A 19,755-nucleotide genomic window follows, 5' to 3' on the forward strand; every position below is an offset into this window, starting at 1 on the left:
CCTTTTTAAACAGAGTGTCACATTAGCAATGTTCCAGTCTTCTGGGACCTTCCCTGATTCTAGCAATTCCTGAAAAATCACCAATAACGCCTCCACTATCTCTTCAGCTATCTCCCGTAGAACTCTGGGGTGTAGTCCATCTGGTCCAGGTTATTTATCCATCTTCAGGCCATTCAGTTTTTCTAACACCTTCTCCTTGGTGATGGCCACCACACTCCGCTCTGCCCCCTCACTGACTTGATTTTTTAGGATATTACTCGTGTTAGTCTTCATGGTGGAAGACTGACATGAAGTAATTATTCATTTCCATGTTCCCCACTACTTTCTCTTCGGTGTTATTTTTCAGTGACCCGATGTCCACTTTTGCCCTTTGTATATCTAAAGAAGCTCTTAGTCTTCCTTTATATTACTGGCGAGCTTGCCCTCATACTTAATCTTCTCCCTCCTCATATCTTTTTCTATTGCCCTCTTTTGATCTTTGTAAGCTTCTCAATCCTCTGGTTTCCCACTGCCCTTCATCACATTATATGCTTTCTGGTTTGTTTTTATGCCATGCCTGACTTCCCCAGTCAGCTGTGGTTGCCTCATCCTCCCTCGGCTTTAATTGTCCATTGATGATTGTTACCTCCTTCAAGGTAATGAGCTGCCTTCTGGAACCGCTGCAGTGCTTTGGGAATATGGACACCCACGGTGGTGTTTGGGAGAGAGTTCCAGGATTTTGATCCAATGACAACGAAGGAACGGTGATATCTAGTTCCAAGTCAGAATGGACTGTGGAGGAGAGTGAAGCTTGCAGGGGGGATGGTGTTCCTGCATGCCACACATTGTCTTTCACTTGAGAGTTACAAAACAATGGGATGGTTTGTTATGTTAAAGGTACTACATAGATAAAAATTGTTGATTCTCTGCGGACACTGGGTTAAATGTTACATGTTCCCGCTCTTATTGTCACTCTCTGCTTCTCCCTCTGTCTGTGTGCTCTCAGATTGCATGCTTGATATCCAATCTCCCTATAGCTAAACATGTTATGGCTGGACATTTGGAAGGCTAAAGACATTGGTTCTGGTCTCTGCCACAAGTATTAAATCCTTGCCTTCACTGTTGTCCTACCCTCTGCCTGTGTGTAAAGCTGAGACTGATTCTATGGAAGATTGGTGAGATGCTGGAAATAGAGAAAAGTCATCCAGGAGAGTGCACACCCTGGAAAGTCCACCTATGTGTGGTTTGGGACAGTTAAATTGCTTAGTAACATCCGAATCAGAATCAAAGTAAATGTCTGGTTAAATAGCCACCTGGTTCTAATGGAGGTTGATACCAGTGTGACTGTGTCCATGATCGCAGGTGGGACAGGGGTCTCTGTGTCTGCCTCATCAGAGCCTGAAACATTAGCCCCATGCTGTCTAACAATGCTACAAGAGCCTCTGGGGTCCAACAGTAGATGGTCCTCCCCATGGAGCCAGTCCAGAGGCTGAGGCCAGTGCTTTGGGATCACGGGTTTAAATTGCACTGCTGCAGCTGGTGAAACTGTAATTCCATGAATAAATCCAAAGGAGGAGCTAGTCCCCATGATGGTGACCTTGAAACTGCCATCAAATCTAGTGAAAACCCACCAGGTTCATGATCTATATGGACTTCAGTAAGGCGTTCGACAATGTTCCCCATGGGAGACTGATTAGCAAGGTTAGATCTCATGGAATACAGGGAGAACTAGCCATTTGGATACAGAACTGGCTCAAAGGTAGAAGACCGAGGGTGGTGGTGGAGGCTTGTTTTTCAGAATGGAGGCCTGTGACCAGTGGAGTGCCACAAGGATCGGTGCTGGGCCCTCTACTTTTTGTCATTTACATAAATGATTTGGATGCGAGCATAAGAGGTACAGTTAGTAAGTTTGCAAATGACACTAAAATTGGAGGTGTAGTGGACAGCGAAGAGGGTTACCTCAGATTACAACAGGGTCTTGACCAGATGGGCCAATGGGCTGAGAAGTGGCAGATGGAGTTTAATTCAGATATATGCGAGGTGCTGCATTTTGGGAAAACAAATCTTAGCAGGACTTATACACTTAATGGTAAGGTCCTAGGGAGTGTTGCTGAACAGAGAGACCTTGGAGTGCAGGTTCATAGCTCCTTGAAAGTGGAGTCACAGGTAGATGGGATAGTGAAGAAGGCGTTTGGCATGCTTTCCTTTATTGGTCAGAGTATTGAGTAAAGGAGTTGGGAGGTCATGTTGCAGCTGTACAGAACATTGGTTAGGCCACTGTTGGAATATTGCGTGCAATTCTGGTCTCCTTCGTATCGGAAAGATGTTGTGAAACTTGAAAGGGTTCAAAAAAGATTTACAAGGATGTTGCCAGGGTTGGAGGATCTGAGCTACAGGGAGAGGCTGAACAGGCTGGGGCTGTTTTCCCTGGAACGTCGGAGGCTGAGGGGTGACCTTATAGAGGTTTACAAAATTATGAGGGGCATGGATAGGATAAATAGACAAAGTTATTTCCCTGGGATGGGGGAGTCCAGAGCTAGAGGGCATAGGTTTAGGGTGAGAGGGGAAAGATATAAGAGAGACCTAAGGAGCAACTTTTTCCACGCAGAGGGTGGTATGTGTATGGAATGAGGAAGTGATGGAGGCTGGTACAATTGCAACATTTAAGAGGCGTTTGGATGGGTATATGAATAGGAAGGGTTTGGAGGGACATGGGCCAGGTACTGGCAAGTGGGACGAGATTGGGTTGGGATATCTGGTCGGCATGGACGGGTTGGACCGAAGGTCTGTTTCCATGCTGTACATCTCTGAGGCAAGAATCTCTGCCTTTCTGACCCTGCCTGGCAAGCTGCTCCTGTTCAAAGGCAGATAGAGATGACAAAGCCAGTTGCTGTTACCTAGTGACAGTTATGTCCCATAAAAAACAACATGGACAAACTCTTTTCTGAGGTGAGATTTCGCCAATCTGGCTAAAAGGCAAGGAGAGTGTCCTAACCTCTGAGCCAGGAAACCCACATTCAAGTCCCAACCTCTCCTCCAGATGTTTGTAATAACGTTTCTGAGCAGGTTCACACAATTCCCACAGTGGCAGATCGAGACTAATCAGCCCATTGAGTCTGTGCCAACCTTCTGAAGAGCATCCCCCTGCTATCCTGTTAATCCGACATTTACCATGGCTAACCCACTGAGACTACACATTACTAAACACTATGGAACAATTTCTCATGGCCAATCCACCTGACCTGCACATCTTTGGACTGTGGGAGGAAACCGGAGCACCTGGAGGAAACCCACTCAGACACGGGGAGAATGTGCAAACTCCACACAGACGGTCACCCAAGGGTGGAATCGAACCTGGGTCCCTGGTGCTGTGAGGCAGCAGAAAGTACCACTGAGCCACCGTGCTGCAATTAGTTAGAAACTATTCTGTGCTTAATTGGTGCATCCATTAGAAGCTAGATTAGTGCAATTGCTTGCATTGACAGAATTAAACAGAAAAGAACCTTTAATTGGGGTTTCCTTCAGAATTGAAGCTTGGATCGTTCACCCACAGCAAATCAAAGTAAATTGCTGCCAGACGAGCCATAGAATTAATTGCATTACGGTGTTTTTGCTGGATAGGAAATCTGCGAGAATGTTCAGTTAATTGACCATTAGAAATCCAATTGTGTTCTAATGCTGTCAGTTAATGGCCACTATGTGACAGGTTAGCTTTATCGGGCAATTTGGAACATGGCTTTGTGAGGTGCAGTTAATTAGTTGGAGAGTGACAGTTAATCTATGCCGAATGTGATTTCTGCTCTGTGATATTTGGTGAGCCTGTGCACAGAGAGCAGGATGTTGTATGAAATGGAACATCGATGTTTTTGACGACTGGCAAAATAAAATTACAGGAGATCACACTGAATGAGCTAACAACCCTATTGGAATGCAAAGTGCTGATGCTTAATCTGTAAAACTGAAGAAATGTTTCTCATGTCAGAGGGATAACCCTGAAGTTTTGCGGAGAGTCACACATTTATAGTACTTATGTAAGCTTGCTTATGTGTGTCACATACGATATGCAGGACTGAAACAGGCCAATCAGTCCTTATTGGCATTTTTCTCCACATGAGCTTTGCTCTGCAAAAGGAATTGGGTGCTATGGGGGTTAGTGAGGCCATAATCAGACCAGCTATGACTTTATTGACTAGTGAAGTAGGTCTGATGGGCCAAATGGCTGATTCCTGCTCCTTTTTGGATATGTTTTTATCTTAGACATTAGTAGAACCACAAGCGGAGTGCTTTGGCAGGTTGTAAGACTTGGTAACTGTGATGAAACGTATTCTAGAGGTTTTGGTCACATGACTTGCCTCTGCACTCCAGCCATTGATGAGCCATGACATCCATCAGTGTGACACACCATTGTCATCCCCTGCCAATTGGGACATGAAAAGACTCATTACTCCACCCAATTGGGTGGCCATGGCAGTCACACAGCTTTGTTCCCCATTTTTGATATTTTCTTTCTGATAAAGAGAGACTGACTTCTGACGTTGTGAAGGAGTCATATGGTACATGCAGGAAGTGCTGCTCATGCACAGTTTGTAAAACACTCTATCAGTAAAAAAAACATGGTGGTGCCTAAATAAGCATGATAAGTAATCAGCAAACTGGGCAGAATGACAACACTGGCAGGGAGTACTGCGCTCGGTGTCTGACTCAAATACACTGAATGTGTTTTGGGGATTCACAGCAGACATTCAGAAAGATAAAGATTCAAAGAAAATGACAAAAATACCTCTCTTTTAATGCCCCTGTGATTGTTCTCCAAGGCCGCACAGAGCAATGTCTTAGAAATTGGCTGACGTTGGAGAACAGTCACAGGAGCATTAAAAGAGGGGCATTTTTTGCCACTTTCTTTGGACATTTATATTGGAGGGATAATGACCCGAGGAACACCGCTCTCTCGCTCTCTCGCTCTCTCGCTCTGGTTCAAGATGCCATAGAAACAAAGGCGGACCAAGCTACAAATCAAGTGCTGAACATAGGGATTAGAGTTGTTAGGTAATTGTGTTTGATCGGCATGGATGTGATGGGCTGAAGAGCCTTTTACTGTGCTGTAGATCTCTATGACTCTTCCCACTGCCAAGTGAAAGTGATGCATTGCACAAGTTGAGTGCTGCATCGTGTTGCTAGTGACACCACAGCTCTGGTCCTGGGAGTATTTTATTAACTCTGTTTTGTCATGTCAAGAGAACATTTAAATTTATTGAGTTCAGCTGCATAGTAATCATATTTAGAATCATTAAAGGCTTGTATCTGTGTCTTTTCATTGGCCGTTTTCATCTTTCTGTCTCCTTGCCCTGGGCTACAGACATCCTCGAAATGGCTGTTATTAATATCATTCAGTGACTCATTCTCAAAGTTTGTTTCTCTACATCCGTCTTTTCCTGTCTCGGTAACCTGCGGGAGAGAGGCCTGTCTTCAAGGGTGGGCTGGCTCACCTGAGTTTGGATCCTGGTGTGGATTGAGGTGGGGAGATTGAAAGAGTTTGATATCCGGCAGCTGCATTGTGGTGTTCTCCGATTTCCCAGGTATCGGCTGTTTGCTGTGTCAGGTGAAGAAGTTCCCAACCAACCAAATGTCCTTGCGGTTCCCTGCATGCACATGACGATCCTATTTAAAAGTGTCCCAGGCAAACAAAGACATAATGAATGACAGCCGCAGTGGATATAGATCAGCCATCATCTCACTGAATGGTGTAACAGGCTTGAAGACCTGATGGTCAGCTCCTATCACTGAACTTTCTACACACTAGGTCACAAGTGTCATCTCGAAGGGGGTTAACAATGGAATCTGCAAACTAATTGATTTATCATTTACAAATTTATTGTCACATATACAGAACAACCTTGATTATCTGAAAGAGACAGGTGGGGAGTATTTTTTTTCAGATAACGGAAAACATTTTTATGGGACCTTGAGGTCTTGTTCGAATAATCTGAAATTCAGATAATTGGCATTTGGGTAATCGAGGTTGTTCTGGTATCTAGGGAGATACACTGAAAAGTGTTCTGTCGCCATACTATGGCACCATTTTGAAGTACAAAAGAGTGAAAAGAAAATACTTAAATAAGAGTTCATCTTCAGCTGGTGTCCAGGACCTTTCAAAGTCCACACCCCGGGCCTACCGTCTCCGAGGAGTCCCCGCTACTTCTTCACTACAGCTGACACCATGTCACCAATCCCAGGAGTCCATGCATCAGGCCAATGAAGGCTGGAGTTCCCGCTCCGGTCACCGCTGACGCAGTTCAAATCTCCGGGGAAAAGAAAATAAGACGGGAAAGAGAGAGGGAAATTACAAAGGATGTGGCCTGCCTTGAGTGGCCAGGTCTTCTGTGCCAGTGCCGCCATCTTGAACAGCGGGGCCTGCTCTCTCCTTTGTGTTGTCAGGTCAGGGGACCTTTTAAGAATGTGTACTCCAATTGAATATGCTTGTGGGCATTGCAGGCAAGACCAGCATCACTAATTGCCTTTGAAATGAGTGGCTTGTCAATTCAGAGGGTAATTAAGAATCAGCCAGTTGTGGGCTTGGAGTCACATGTAGGCCAGACCAGATAAAGATGGCGGATTTCTTTCCTGAAATGCTATTTGTGAACCAAATGGATTTTTAATAAGAAACAATGATACCCTCATGTCATGACAATCATGTCCAACTGTCTCTATATACTCCAGGTTTACAAATTGAATTCAGTCGTCATTTGGTAGTGCAAAAGTTGAATATTGCTGAAAAAGGATATACTTTCTCAAAGCCTTTTGTCTTGCACTTATCAAGACAACCAAGAAGCAACAAAGAGAACAATTGTACTACCATGAGACAAAAGTCATGATTCATTTACAGGTGATAACTGAATGGTAGAGATGTTGCCATGGAAAATGCGCATGTTAGTGATGAGTGACAGGTAATTGCTGAGTTTTGTTTAAATTTTGGTTGGTTAAGGCCTGAGAAATGAACCTGAGAATGGCTAAATGAATGAATAAGTCACTTTTTTTTTTGTTGAATCAGAAGTATTTACATAACCCAGAGATGTCCAGTTGAGGAATCTGACCTGATACAGTACCGCCAGCTTTGTGAACATGGACTGTTTAGGTACAGTCAGCAGCCTTGCTTTTGCAACCAGCCAGAGGGATCTGATATGATTTTCTACTGTTTGGAACTGAGTGTGTGAAGAATAGTCCTGAAATCCAGTATAGGATTGTCAGTCAGGCTCCTGGAGTGCTGTATATCTGTGTGTACTGAAAACTACATCCATTCATACAAACACACTGAAAAAGCGTTATGTTCTTCATGTGTGTACAACATTCTGATGAAATCAAATTATATTTTGATTTGTGTTTTGTAATCATATTGGATTTCTTTCCAGATACCTCTGTATGCATTTGGCTAAACCAAAAGTGTTGTTTGAAGATGTTTGGGTCAGATATACATTCACAGGAAATGACCAAACAGGAATTAAATTTGTCCCTTTTGCTGAAGATTTGCACTTGAACATAGAAACATAGAAGGCATGGTGGCTCAGTGGTTAGCACTGCTGCCTCATAGCACCAGGGGCCGGGTTTGATTCCATCCTCAGGTGACTGTCTGGAGTTTGCATATTCTCCCTGTGGCTGCATGGGTTTCCTCCAGGTGCTCCGGTTTCCTCCTACAGTCCAGAGATGTGCGGGTTAGGTGGATTGGCCATGGGAAGTAGAGGGATAGGGTGGAATGCTCTTTCCAGGGTCCGTGTGGACTTGATGGCCCAAATGACCTGCTTTTACACTGTAGGAATTCAATGGAGCAAAAACAGGCCATTCAGCCCTTCAAGCCTATTCCAGCATTCAATATGGTAATAGGAGAAAGTGAGGACTGCAGATGCTAGAGATCAGAGCTTAATGTGTTGCTGGAAAAGCGCAGCGGGTCAGGCAGCATCCAAGGAGCAGGAAAATCTCCCTATCCCTTTAGTCCTAAGAGCTACATCTAACCCCTTCTTGAAAACATTGTGTTTTGGTCTCAGCAGCTTTCTGTGGTAGAGACTATGGAAAGTGTGAATTTGGTGTCAACGGTAACGGTCGGTGCCACATTTTTTTTTTGTTTTTTTGTGACAACTTTATACATTTTGTACCTGCTTTAATGCAGCACAATTGGTGCCAGCAATTCTTAGGGCTGAATCTTGACCAATCAGAGTTGACCTGCCTGGTTTAAATTTAAACAAAGTTTGTCAGTTAACTGTCAATCAGCATGAAATGGCACATTCTTCAGGGCAATACCTTGATCAATCAGAGTCCACTTGTCAACCAATCAGCACGCTATGCTGTTACAGTATAGAATATACTGTACTGGGTGGTGCAGTGGGTCGGTGGTTAGCACAGCTGCCTCAGTACCAGGGTCCCCGGTTTGATTCCACCCTCAGGCGACTGTCTGTATGGAGTTTGCACTGTCTGTGGAGGAATGCTCCAGTTTCCTCCCATAGTCCAAAGATGTGCAGGATAGATGGATTGGCCATGAGAAATGCAGGGTTACAGGGGTAGGGAAGAGGAATGGTCTGGGTGGGATGCCTTTCAGAGGGTAGGTGTGGCCTGCTTTCACACTGTAGAGATTCTATGGGCGGCACGGTGGCACAGTGGTTAGCACTGCTGCTTCACAGCGCCTGAGACCCGAGTTCAATTCCCGCCTCAGGCAACTCTCTGTGTGGAGTTTGCACATTCTCCCCGTGTCTGCGTGGGTTTCCTCCGGGTGCTCCGGTTTCCTCCCATAATCCAAAAATGTGCTGGTTAGGTGAATTGGCCATACTAAATTTGCCCGTAGTGTTAGGTGAAGGGGTAAATGTAGGCGAATGGGTTTGGGTGGGTTACGCTTCGGCAGGTCGGTGTGGACTTGTTGGGCCGAAGGGCCTGTTTCCACACTGTAATTAATCTAATCTAATCTAATCTAATCTAATCTAATCTAATCTAATCTAATCTAATCTAAATATCAACCAATCAGCATGCTATGCTCTTGCAGTATAGAATATCAACTTCCCTTTTACAAATGGTATTTCTTGTGAATTGTCCTGATGAACGAAAAATGAAAAACTTCTGAAAAGTATCATTTGTCAGCATTACTCAAGTTCTGTCCTTCAAAACAACTGGTTTGGAGGTGGGGTCAATGTTGTAATCCAAGAAATCCTGCAATTTGTGCACATCCAATCCCATAAGTAGCATGTGAACCTGGCCAATTGATCTGTTTTTCAGACATTTGATAAATGATAAATATTGGCCAAAACACCAAGGATAACCCCCCACCCCGGTCTTTGGCACTATTGCCTCACTGATCGAAAAGGTGGCACCTCTGACAGCATAGAACTGAAGGAGTGATGCTTTAGAGGGTCAGCCTAGATGTCTGTGCTCAGGCTTCCAGTATGGCACTTGAACACACAGGAATGATCATAACAGAGCAGTAACTGTCGGATAACAAAATGTGTGTGTTAAAATGTTGTTTTTAGACCTGCAGTGAAGAATTATTCTCAAAGCCATTCTAAGAAATGCAGGAGGGCTCATCTCCTCCCTTCTGCTCTGCTTAATGAAATCACTGGCAAATATTATCCTATGTAATTTACGTAGGAAATATTCCCCATTTTTTTTTTTTTTAACCTGATGGATAATGGAAACATTTGTGAAATAACTCAGTGTTTATAGGAAGCGTTGGCTCGAGTATTTATTTCTCATTTTTGCTTTGTTTTGTGAACAGACTCTGAAATGATCTCAGTCACTGCCCGTGAGGGTATGACTATAAACATCAAGCAAGCACCTGGGGGTTTGCAGACTTCTGATTGCAAAATTTGCATCACGGAAGAAGAATGTTATGACGATTACCAGGTCAATCCAGGAAATGATTTTGAATTTGACTTTAGCTGCAGTGACCCTGAGCAGAATTTTGTTGCTGAAGTCCAAATAAATATTGGTGAGACATTACCTTATTCATTTACTACATTGAACTCTGATTGAAAGGTTCTGACAAGACATCACAAAATCTTTGTGAGGGTGGGCCTTCCTTTATTCTCCTTTCTCTTTATTTGCATAAGGTTCATTGGAATCTTCAGCCCTCCCGTTAAGAATTTAAAAACATCAGAAATAGGAGGAACTGGCTGTTCAGTCCTTCCAGTCTGTCCTGTTCTTCCCCAGAACTCAACTCACGGCCCACAATTCCCCGATTAGTTTTGTTTAAGAATCTATCTACCACCTCTCTGGGCTAAAGAATTCCTGATATACACTATTCTCTGGGAGATAAAATTCCTTTGCTTCTCAGTTTTAAATGAATGTCCCTTTATCCTGTAACGGTGTCCCCTAGTTCGAGATTCCTCCACCAATAAAACATCTTCTCAACATCTACCCTGTCAAGCCTTCTCAGAATCTTATAGTTGCAATGAGACCAAAACCTCCTCTTTTAAACACAAATGAATAAAAGGCTGACCTATTTAGCCATCTTTAATGAGTCGTCCCCTTTATCCCAGGAATCAGCCTTGGCGATCTCTTCAAACTGCTTCCAACGCCAGTACATCCTTTCTTAAATACAACAAACCAGACGGCGCACAGTACCCCAGTGCAATATTACCAAATCTCTGTGCAGTTGTAACAAGACTTCCCTGTTTTCAGACTCCAAAACCCTAGCAAGAAAGGGTTTTCCATTTGCCACCTTTAATTACCTGCTGGATTTGCATGCTAAGGTTATTTTGTGTTTCATGCACAAGAACACCCAGATCCCTCTATATTGCAGTTTTTTGGAGTCTCTCTCCATTTAAGTGATGGTCTGCCTTCTGATTCTACCTACTGAAGTGCATGACCTCCCACCTCCTGATATGAATCTTCATATGCCAGGTTTTTGCCCACACACTGATACAGTCTATATCCTGCTGCAGATCCCTGATGTCATCATCGTTGTGTGCTCTCTCACCTATGTTTGTATTACCAGAAAATTAGGATACATCACACATTGCCCCATCATCCAGTCACCAATATAAATAGAATCCCTACAGTGTGGAAGCCGGCCATTTGGCCCATCGAGTTCACACTGATCCTCTGAAGGCCATCCTACCCAGACCCAGCTCCCTATCCTATCCCTGTAACCCTGCATTTCCCACATTAATCCACACATCCCTGGACACTACGGGACAATTTAGCATGACCCATCACTCTAACCTGCACATCTTTGGATTGTGGGAAGAAACCAGAGCACCTGGAGGCAACCCACACACACTGGGAGAACGTGCGAACTCTACGCAGACAGTTGCCCGAGGGTGCAGTTGAACCCAGGTCCTTGGTGCTGTGAGGCAGCAGTGCTAACCACTGAGCCACTTTGACCTTAAAATTGATCCTTGTGGCACTCCCACAGTTACGTTTTTCCAACCTGAAAATGTGCCAGTAATCCTGATTCTGCCTTCAGTGTGCTTAACCAATTCTCAATGCATGCTAATTCATTGCACCCAGTACTGTGAGCTCCTGTATTGTGCATTAAACATTTTATGTGGCAGCTTATCAAACGAATTCTGGAAATGTAATACACTACATCGACCAGTTCCCCTCTATCAGCTCTGCTTGTTATATCCTCAAAGAACTCTAGCAGATTTGTCAAACATAATGTTCCTTTCACAAAACCATGTTGACACTGTTCAATTGCATGAAGCTTTTACAAATGTCCTTTAATAGACTCTAGCATTTCCTAATGACAGATGTTAGGTTAACTGGCCTGCAGTTTCCTGCTTTATGTCTTGCTCTCTTCTTGAATAGGGGTGTCAAATTGGGAATTTTCCAATCCTCCAGAACATCCAAGAATCCAGTGAATTCAGGAATAATTTGAAAAATTATTCCACTATCTCTGCAGCCACTTACTTTAAGACACTCAGATACAGGCCATTGGGTACTGGTGATTTATCTGCCTTTTGTCCCATTAAGTTCATCAAACACTTTGTCCCTTTTATCCAATTGGCACCTCGCTTATCTGATGTCTATAGTGTCCTCCATGGAGAAAACTAATACCATGTTTCCCTATTGTCAGTTTCTTAGTCACATCCTTAAAGTATTCCTTACCTGCTTTAGCTGCTTATTTTCTTTATATATACCTGTATTCTTGCTGGTCGGTTTTAATATTTCCTGCCATATACTTTTGTAATCAATTTTCTCCCTTTTGCATTAGCCTTTTAGACATCTGCAGCTGGTTCCTTTCTTTAAAAAAAAAAGGAATTCCCAATCCTCTGGTTTCCCCCGAGTGCTCTGATTTCTCTTACAGGTAAAAACAGGACTGCAGATGCTGGAAACCAGAGTCTAGATTAGAGTGATGCTGGAAAAGCACAGCAGGTCAGACCGCATCCGAGGAAAATCAACGTTTCGGGCATAAGCTCTCTATTCCTGATGAAGGGCTTTTGCCCGAAACGTCGATTTTCCTGCTCTTTGGATGCTGCCTGAGCTGCTGTGCTTTTCCAGCACCACTCTAATCTAGACTCTGGTTTCTCTGACAGTCCAAAGATGTGCAGGTTAGATGGATTGGCCATGCTAAATTGCCCATAGTGTCCAGGGATGTGTAGGTTAGCCATAGGAAGAGATTCCTTATTAATCCTCCCTCAATGCATGTCACTAGATCTAAAATAACCTGTTCCTGGCTAATCCCTGATGCTTCCTACAAATTGTCTTCCATGTTGTTGTAGTTAGTCTGATTTATCCAGTCAATACACAGATTAAAATCACCCACAACAAATCACCCATATAAATTGTTATTATATGTCTATGTTATTTCCTGATTTATACTTATCCAGTAGTGAGGCAGCTCTTCGGGAGCTGATAGACAATTCTAACCCATTCCTTGTTTCCCTTGCTATTTCTTATTCCCCTCCCCCCTCTCCCCAACCTATCACAACCTATTGCATCTTTATCACTACTAACCACTGTACTGATGTTTCCTTCATCAGCAATGCTACCCACCTCCTCCTCCTCCCTATTTTCTTCTGGAATATATAATACCTTTTGAATATTACATTCCCAATCCAAATCACCCTGTAACTGTGTCTCTGTAATAGCTATTAAGTCATATTCATTTATTTCTATTTGTGCCATCAACTCATCTATCTTGTTACAAATGCACACATTCTAAGAACCTTAAGCTTTTGAGTTTTACCAATCTTATTTATTGGTTTCTAATTTCTATTACAATTCTTTGCTTATTTTCTGCCCTTCCTTTCACACTTCAATTATTGTTCAAATCTTCATTATTCGGCAGTTTTGTTTCATTTTTGATTGTTTTAAAGTGTCCTTCAATTGAACCCTCCCCCTCAAAAATTTATTTTAAGGCCCTACCGCCAACCCTAGTTATACAAGTTGCCTGGTCCCAGTACTGCTGCCAATGCCCATGAATCGGAATGCGTTTTTACCACGCCAGTCTTTACTTTTCTAAAGTGACGGCCTCATGGTATTATCACTAGACTAATAATCCGGAAACTCAGCTAATGTTCTGGGGACCTGGGTTCAAATCCTACCATGGCAGATGTTTGAATTTGAATTCAGTAATAATCTGGAATTAAGAATCTACTGTTGACCACCGTCAATTCCTGGAAAAATACGTCTGGCTCACTAATGTCCTTCAGAGATGGAAATTTGTCATCCTTACCTGGTCTGGCCTACATGTGACTCCAGATCCACAGCAATGTGATTGACTCTCAACTGCTCTCAGAAATGGCCCAGCAAGCCACTCCGTTCAAAGGCAACTAGGGAATGGCCAGCCAGTGACGCCCATGTCCCACGAGTGAATACAGAAAAAAAATTATATTTAGGCTCTGCCGATTTGCACGTGGCTTAGGTAGTAATTCTGACAGCATCACCTTTTCTGGTTCAACCCTTTAACTTAGCCCTGAGCTTTTCATGATCCAAAAGCCAAACATCTTTCCTAGTCTTACCTGTGTTGGTGGTACCTCCATGGACCATGGCAACTTGATCTTTGCCCTCCCACTTCAAGTCGCTCTCCAGCCCCAGTAGAGATGTCCTGAACCTTGGCACCAGGTAGGCAATGTAGCTGTCAGAACTCTGTCTTGGAATAGAACAGTATCCATTCCCCTAAATATGCTATCCTCGATTACTATATCTGTCTTTGCTGTCCCACATGAAAGATTCTCGGGTCTGTGGTGCTGTGGTCAGTTCACTCATCCTCCCTGCAGTTTCTGCCCTTGTCTACATCATGAGTAAGACCTTGTACTTACTGGATAAGGGCTTTGGTTGAGGTTCCTCCAGAGTTACGTTCTAGAAACTCATACATGCCTCATTCGCTTTCTCATCCTTCCTGTCCCTGACCATGGACCAGATTAACCTAAAGGGTGTGACTGCCTTCTGGAACATTAGCATCCAGGTAAGTGCCACCCTCTTTGAGGTGCCATAGTGCCAGCAGCCCAGTCTTCAGCTCACCAGATCTGAGCTGAATCTGCTCTAGTAAATGTGGTCACTGTGATTTGCACCTGGGTCCACTAACTCCTCCACATACTGCAGCCGCAATGCTTCACCATCCATCTACCTCTATCCTATTCTAACGAAATAATTTGGATGTAAGGTATTTTAAAAGTGAATTTCCTAGCTGTGATCTTCAACTGGAATAATGTCTCCTCATTTAAACCACTTGACCAATCGAGATGTGGAAGAAGTACTCACCAATTACCAAACTGTTTTCCTGCGATTTCGCACTTTGGCTCTGACAGGAGAAATGAGTTGAAAAGGCTCTTTATCGATCTTCGGTTTCCCTCTCCCACTCCCACCCCGACTTGCTGCACCCTCCTCCCAGTCTGCTTCCCAGTGAGACCCCGACTTGCTGCACCCTCCTCCCAGTCTGCTTCCCAGTGAGACCCCAACTTGCTGCATCCTCCTCCCAGTCTGCTTCCTAATAAGACTCCGGCTTGCTGCACCCTCCTCCCAGTCTGCTTCCCAGTGAGACCCCGACTTGCTGCACCCTCCTCCCAGTCTGCTTCCCAGTGAGACCCCAACTTGCTGCATCCTCCTCCCAGTCTGCTTCCTAATAAGACTCCGGCTTGCTGCACCCTCCTCCCAGTCTGCTTCCCAGTGAGACCCCGACTTGCAGCACCCTCCTCCCAGTCTGCTTCCCAGTGAGACCCCGACTTGCTGCACCCTCCTCCCAGTCTGCTGCCAAGTGATGTTGCCCTGTTGCATGTAGTGATTGCAATGAGGTGTGTCAGCTGGGCCTTTATAGAATATGAGTTTCCTGATTGGGGCTGTTAATATGGTCCAATCAGGGAGCCCTAGCTGACAGATATGGCCAGCACACTGCACACTGCTCCCAGTCTGCTTCATGGTGGTACTGACCTCCAGGAAGGGTGGGGCATCACACCTTCTGTCTTTGGCCAGGCTCCTATGTAAACATGAGGTAATGGTCAGATGGAGCGATCTTGTATAATTGAAGCAACAATTTAGCAAAAATTGAAAGTGTAAACTCCTGTCTAATTTTTAAAAAATTGTCCTTTCAGAAAGCGAAGAGGCCAACCTGACTGATGCAGTGAATCTGCCGGAGTTGCCACAGCTCAATAGGACCTACATCTGGGACATTACTGTACCTTACAAAGTGGGGGTGCACATGAGTTTTGAACACAATCACTTGGAGCAGATCGACTCAGTTGAGTGCGAGGATTCTCTCACATACACCATCAAGGGCCACTTACGCTCTGAGGCCACAAGTGCCGTCCTAGTTGGTAACTTTTGTCGCAATGGCACCATCTCTAACGTGAAGGTCCAGGGCAGAACTGTAGTTATGCTAAAAGCCCCCTGGACTGAGCCGATTGATGGTGCAGGATTTCAGCTGTTCTTCGTTCTTCCTATTGGAAGTATGTTCCATGTTTACTTAATGTCAAAAGATAACCTTACACTTAGAAACATTTAATTTTTAGCATAAAATGCAATTATTCACACACCGTATTGTGTATCCTGTCTCTCTGTTCCCATTGGAGGGTGTTAACGATATCTTTGGGAGAACAGGGGTTTAGTTTGATTTCAAACTGTCTTGTGTACAATGTGTGCCTGTTGAAACAGCAAAAATCTTGAATGCAATTGTTAGGGTGGATACTGCGGGATATTTCCCTGTTTACATGAAGGTGACTGCAAAAAGCCGACACAGTTTAAGAATAAGAGATCTCCTTTTTATTCACATTGGGGTGTGGAATTCTCTTTCCCAGAAGAGGCAGAGGCTGGATCTTTAAATGTAGTCAAGACTGAATTGGATACATTATTGATTGATAAGGGAGTGGAGGGTTTTGAGGAGTGGTAGGAATGTGGAGCAGCTCTAATGGAGGAGCTCTGGGATCTGCAACAAGACCGAATTAACGGAGTGTAGATATCTCTGAGGATTGCCAGGCTGCAGGAGGATACCGAGAATGGGGAGGGCTGTTGCCTTACAGGGATTTTCAAAAATGAGTATTTTTTAATTGATTTAGAGATACCGGTGTTGGACTGGAGTGTACAAAGTTAAAAATCACACAACACCAGGTTATGGTCCAACAGGTTTGTTTGGAAGCACTAGCTTTCGGAGCGCTGCTCCTTCAATCCACAATCACCTGATGAAGGAGCAATGCTCCGAAAGCTAGTGCTTCCAAATAAATCTGTTGAACTATAACGTCATATTCCCAGGCACTAATCCAAACCCTACGTTCATCTGCATTACACGCTATACTCCTTGCATTAAAGTAAATGCATTTCAGACCACCAGTTCTTCTGCGTTCATCAGCTCTCTGCCTACTCTTCCCAGTATTAATACTATCTGCATAATTCTTACAGTCTCCAGTTTCCACCTCACTGTCTACTTGTTTCCCTTCTGGTTCCCAGCCCCCTGTCACATTAGTTTAAAACCTCCCCAACAGCAGTAGCAAAAACTCCCCCAAGGACATTGGTTCCAGTCTGGTTCAGAAGTAGACCATCCATTTTGGGAAAGGTGAGACTATTACAAAATGGACGGTCTACTTCTGAACCAGACTGGAACCAATGTCCTTGGGGGAGTTTTTGCTACTGCTATTGGGGAGGTTTTAAACTAATGTGACAGGGGGCTGGGAACCAGAAGGGAAAACAAGTAGGCAGCGAGGTGGAAACTGGAGACTGTAAGAATCATGAAGATAGTATTAATGTGAGAGTGGGGGAGGGGGGGGTGGTGGTAGTGGTGATGGAGTTGCATTGCTGGTCAGGGATGATAACACAGCCGTGCTAAAGGAGGACACTATGGAGGGCTTGAGTCGTGTGGCATTATAGGTGGAGCTAAGAAATAAGAAGGGTGCAGTTACATTGTTGGGGCTGTATTACAGGCCTCCTGAATGAGAATGAGGTAGAAGGACAAATAGGTAAACAGATTATGGAAAGATGTTGAGGCAATAAGGTAGTAGTGATAGGAGATCTTAATTTTCCTAACATTGACTGGGATACACTTCGTGTCAGAGGTCTGGATGGCGTAGAATTTGTAAGAAGCGTCCAGGAGAGTTTTCTAGAGCAGTATGTCAATAGTCCGACAAGGGAAGGGCCCATATTGGACCTGGTACTGGGGAATGAGCCAGGACAGATGGTAAAAGTTGCAGTGGGGGATTTCTTTGGGAACAGTGACCACAATTCTGTAAATTTTAGAATACTCATAGACAAAGATGAGAGTGGTCCTAAGGGAAAAGAACTAAACTGGGCCAAGGCCAATTATATCAAAATTCGGCAGGAGCTGGGAAATGTGGATTGGACACAGCTACTTGAAGGGAGGTTCATATTTGATATGTGGGACGCTTTCAAAGATAGATTAAAGATAGCGCAGAATAGGCATGTCCCATTGAAGGCAAAGGATAGGAAAGGCAAGATTCGTGAACTGTGGATGACAGGAGAAATTGTGCGACTAGCCAGGAGGAAAAGGGAAGCTTACATAAGGTCTAAGCAGCTGAGAACAGAATGGGCCTTGGAGGAATATCGGAAGAGTAGGACAAGTCTTAAACAAGGAATCAAGTAGGCTCAAAGGGGTCATGAAACAGCTTTAGCGAGCAGAATTAAGGAGAATCCCAAAGCATTTTATTCTTATATTAGAAGCAAGTGGGTAACTAGAGAAAGGATTGGTCCACTAAAGGATAATGAAGGAAGACTATGCGTCGAGAATGGGTGAGATTCTGAATGATTACTTTGCATCAGTGTTCACTGAGGAGAGGAACATGATGAATGTTGAGATGAGAGATAGAAGTTTGATTACTCTGGATCACATTGACATAAGTAGGAAAGATGTGTTGGGTAGGGGTCGTTAAGGTGGACAGATCCCCAGGACCAGATGGGATCTATCCCAGGTTGCTGAGGGATGCAAGAGAGGAAATAGCTGGGCCCCTGACAGGTATCTTTTTGGCATCCTTAAACGCAGGTTAGGTGCCGGAGGACTGGAAGGTTGCTCATGTTGTCCCCCTGTACAAGAAGGGTAGTAGGGGTATTCTGGGTAACTACAGACCAGTGAGCCTGACGTCAGTGGTGGGAAAGTTGCTGGGGAAGGTACTGAGGGATAGGATCTATTTATATTTAGAAAAGATTGGGTTTGTCAGTGATAGGCAACATGGTTTTGTGTTGGGGAGATCGTGCCTTACCAACTGAATAGAGTTCTTTGAGGAAGTGGCCAAGTTGATAGATGAAGGAAGGGCTGTTGATGTCATATACATGGACTTCAGTAAGGCATTTGATAAGATTCCTCATGGTAAACTAATAGAGAAAGTGAAGTCACATGGAGTGCAGGGTGTTCTGGCTAGGGGGATAAAAAAAACTGGTTGAGCAACAGGAGACCGAGAGTAGTAGTTGAAGTGAGTTTCTTGAAATGGAGAAAGGTGACCAGTGGTGTTCCACAGGGATCAGTGTTGGGGCCACTGTTGTTTGTGATATACATAAATGATCTGGAAGAGGACACTGTTGGTATGATCAGTAAGCTTGCAGATGACACAAAGATTGGTGGAGTAGCAGAAAGCATAAGGGACTGTCAAAGAATACAGGAGGATATAGATAGACTGGAGAGTTGGGCAGAAAAGTGGCAGATGGAGTTCAATCCAGACAAATGTGAGGTGAACAAAGTTAAAAATCGCACAACACCAAGTTATAGTCCAACAAGTTTAATTGGAAGCACTAGCTTTGTGACAACCACCTGATGAAGGAGCGGTGCTCCGAAAGCTAGTGCTTCCAATTCGATTTATTGAACTATAACCTGGTGTTGTGTGATTTGTACACCCAGTCCAACACCGGCATCTCCAAAAAAAATGAGAGGTGATGCATGTAGGCAAGTCTAATTCTAGAGCGAATTGTACAGTGAACACAAGAACCTTGGGAAAAGTTGATGGGCAGAGATCTGGGAGTGCAGGTCCATTATACCCTGAAGGTTGCTGCACAGGTGGATAGAGTGGTCAAGAAGGCATATAGTATGCTTGCCTTCATCAGACGGGGTACTGAGTATAAGAGCTGGCAGGTCATGTTAAAATTGTACAAGACATTGGTTCGGCCGCATTGAGAATACTGTGTACAGTTCTGGTCGCCACATTACCAACAGGATGTGGATATTTTGCAGAGGGTGCAGAGAAGGTTTACGAGGATGTTGCCTGGTATGGAAGGTGCTAGCTATGAAGAGAGGTTGAGTAGCTTAGGTTTGTTTTCATTAAAATAAAGGAGATTGAGGGGGGAACCTGATTGAGGTTTACAAAATCATGAAGGGTATAGATAGGGTAGATAGAGATAAGCTTTCCCCCCCCCCCCCCCCCAGAGTAA

The 19,755-nt window shown here is 44.1% G+C and overlaps 1 protein-coding gene across 1 annotated transcript in view; it reads left to right on the forward strand.

Annotated features, from left to right (window-relative positions):
• The window catches only part of LOC122564531 (CUB domain-containing protein 1-like), a 112,982-nt gene that overhangs the window by 32,152 nt on the left and 61,075 nt on the right, over positions 1 to 19,755 (forward strand). The window contains exons 2-3 of the mRNA XM_043719577.2: positions 9,728 to 9,940; positions 15,489 to 15,842. Of these exons, the coding sequence (XP_043575512.2) occupies positions 9,728 to 9,940; positions 15,489 to 15,842 (567 nt within the window). The remainder of the gene's footprint in view (positions 1 to 9,727; positions 9,941 to 15,488; positions 15,843 to 19,755) is intronic.

This window comes from Chiloscyllium plagiosum, unplaced genomic scaffold (assembly GCF_037043375.1).
Source record: "Chiloscyllium plagiosum isolate Xiang-an unplaced genomic scaffold, Cpla_swu_hap1 HiC_scaffold_34, whole genome shotgun sequence".
In the NCBI taxonomy this organism is placed as follows: Eukaryota; Metazoa; Chordata; class Chondrichthyes; order Orectolobiformes; family Hemiscylliidae; genus Chiloscyllium; species Chiloscyllium plagiosum.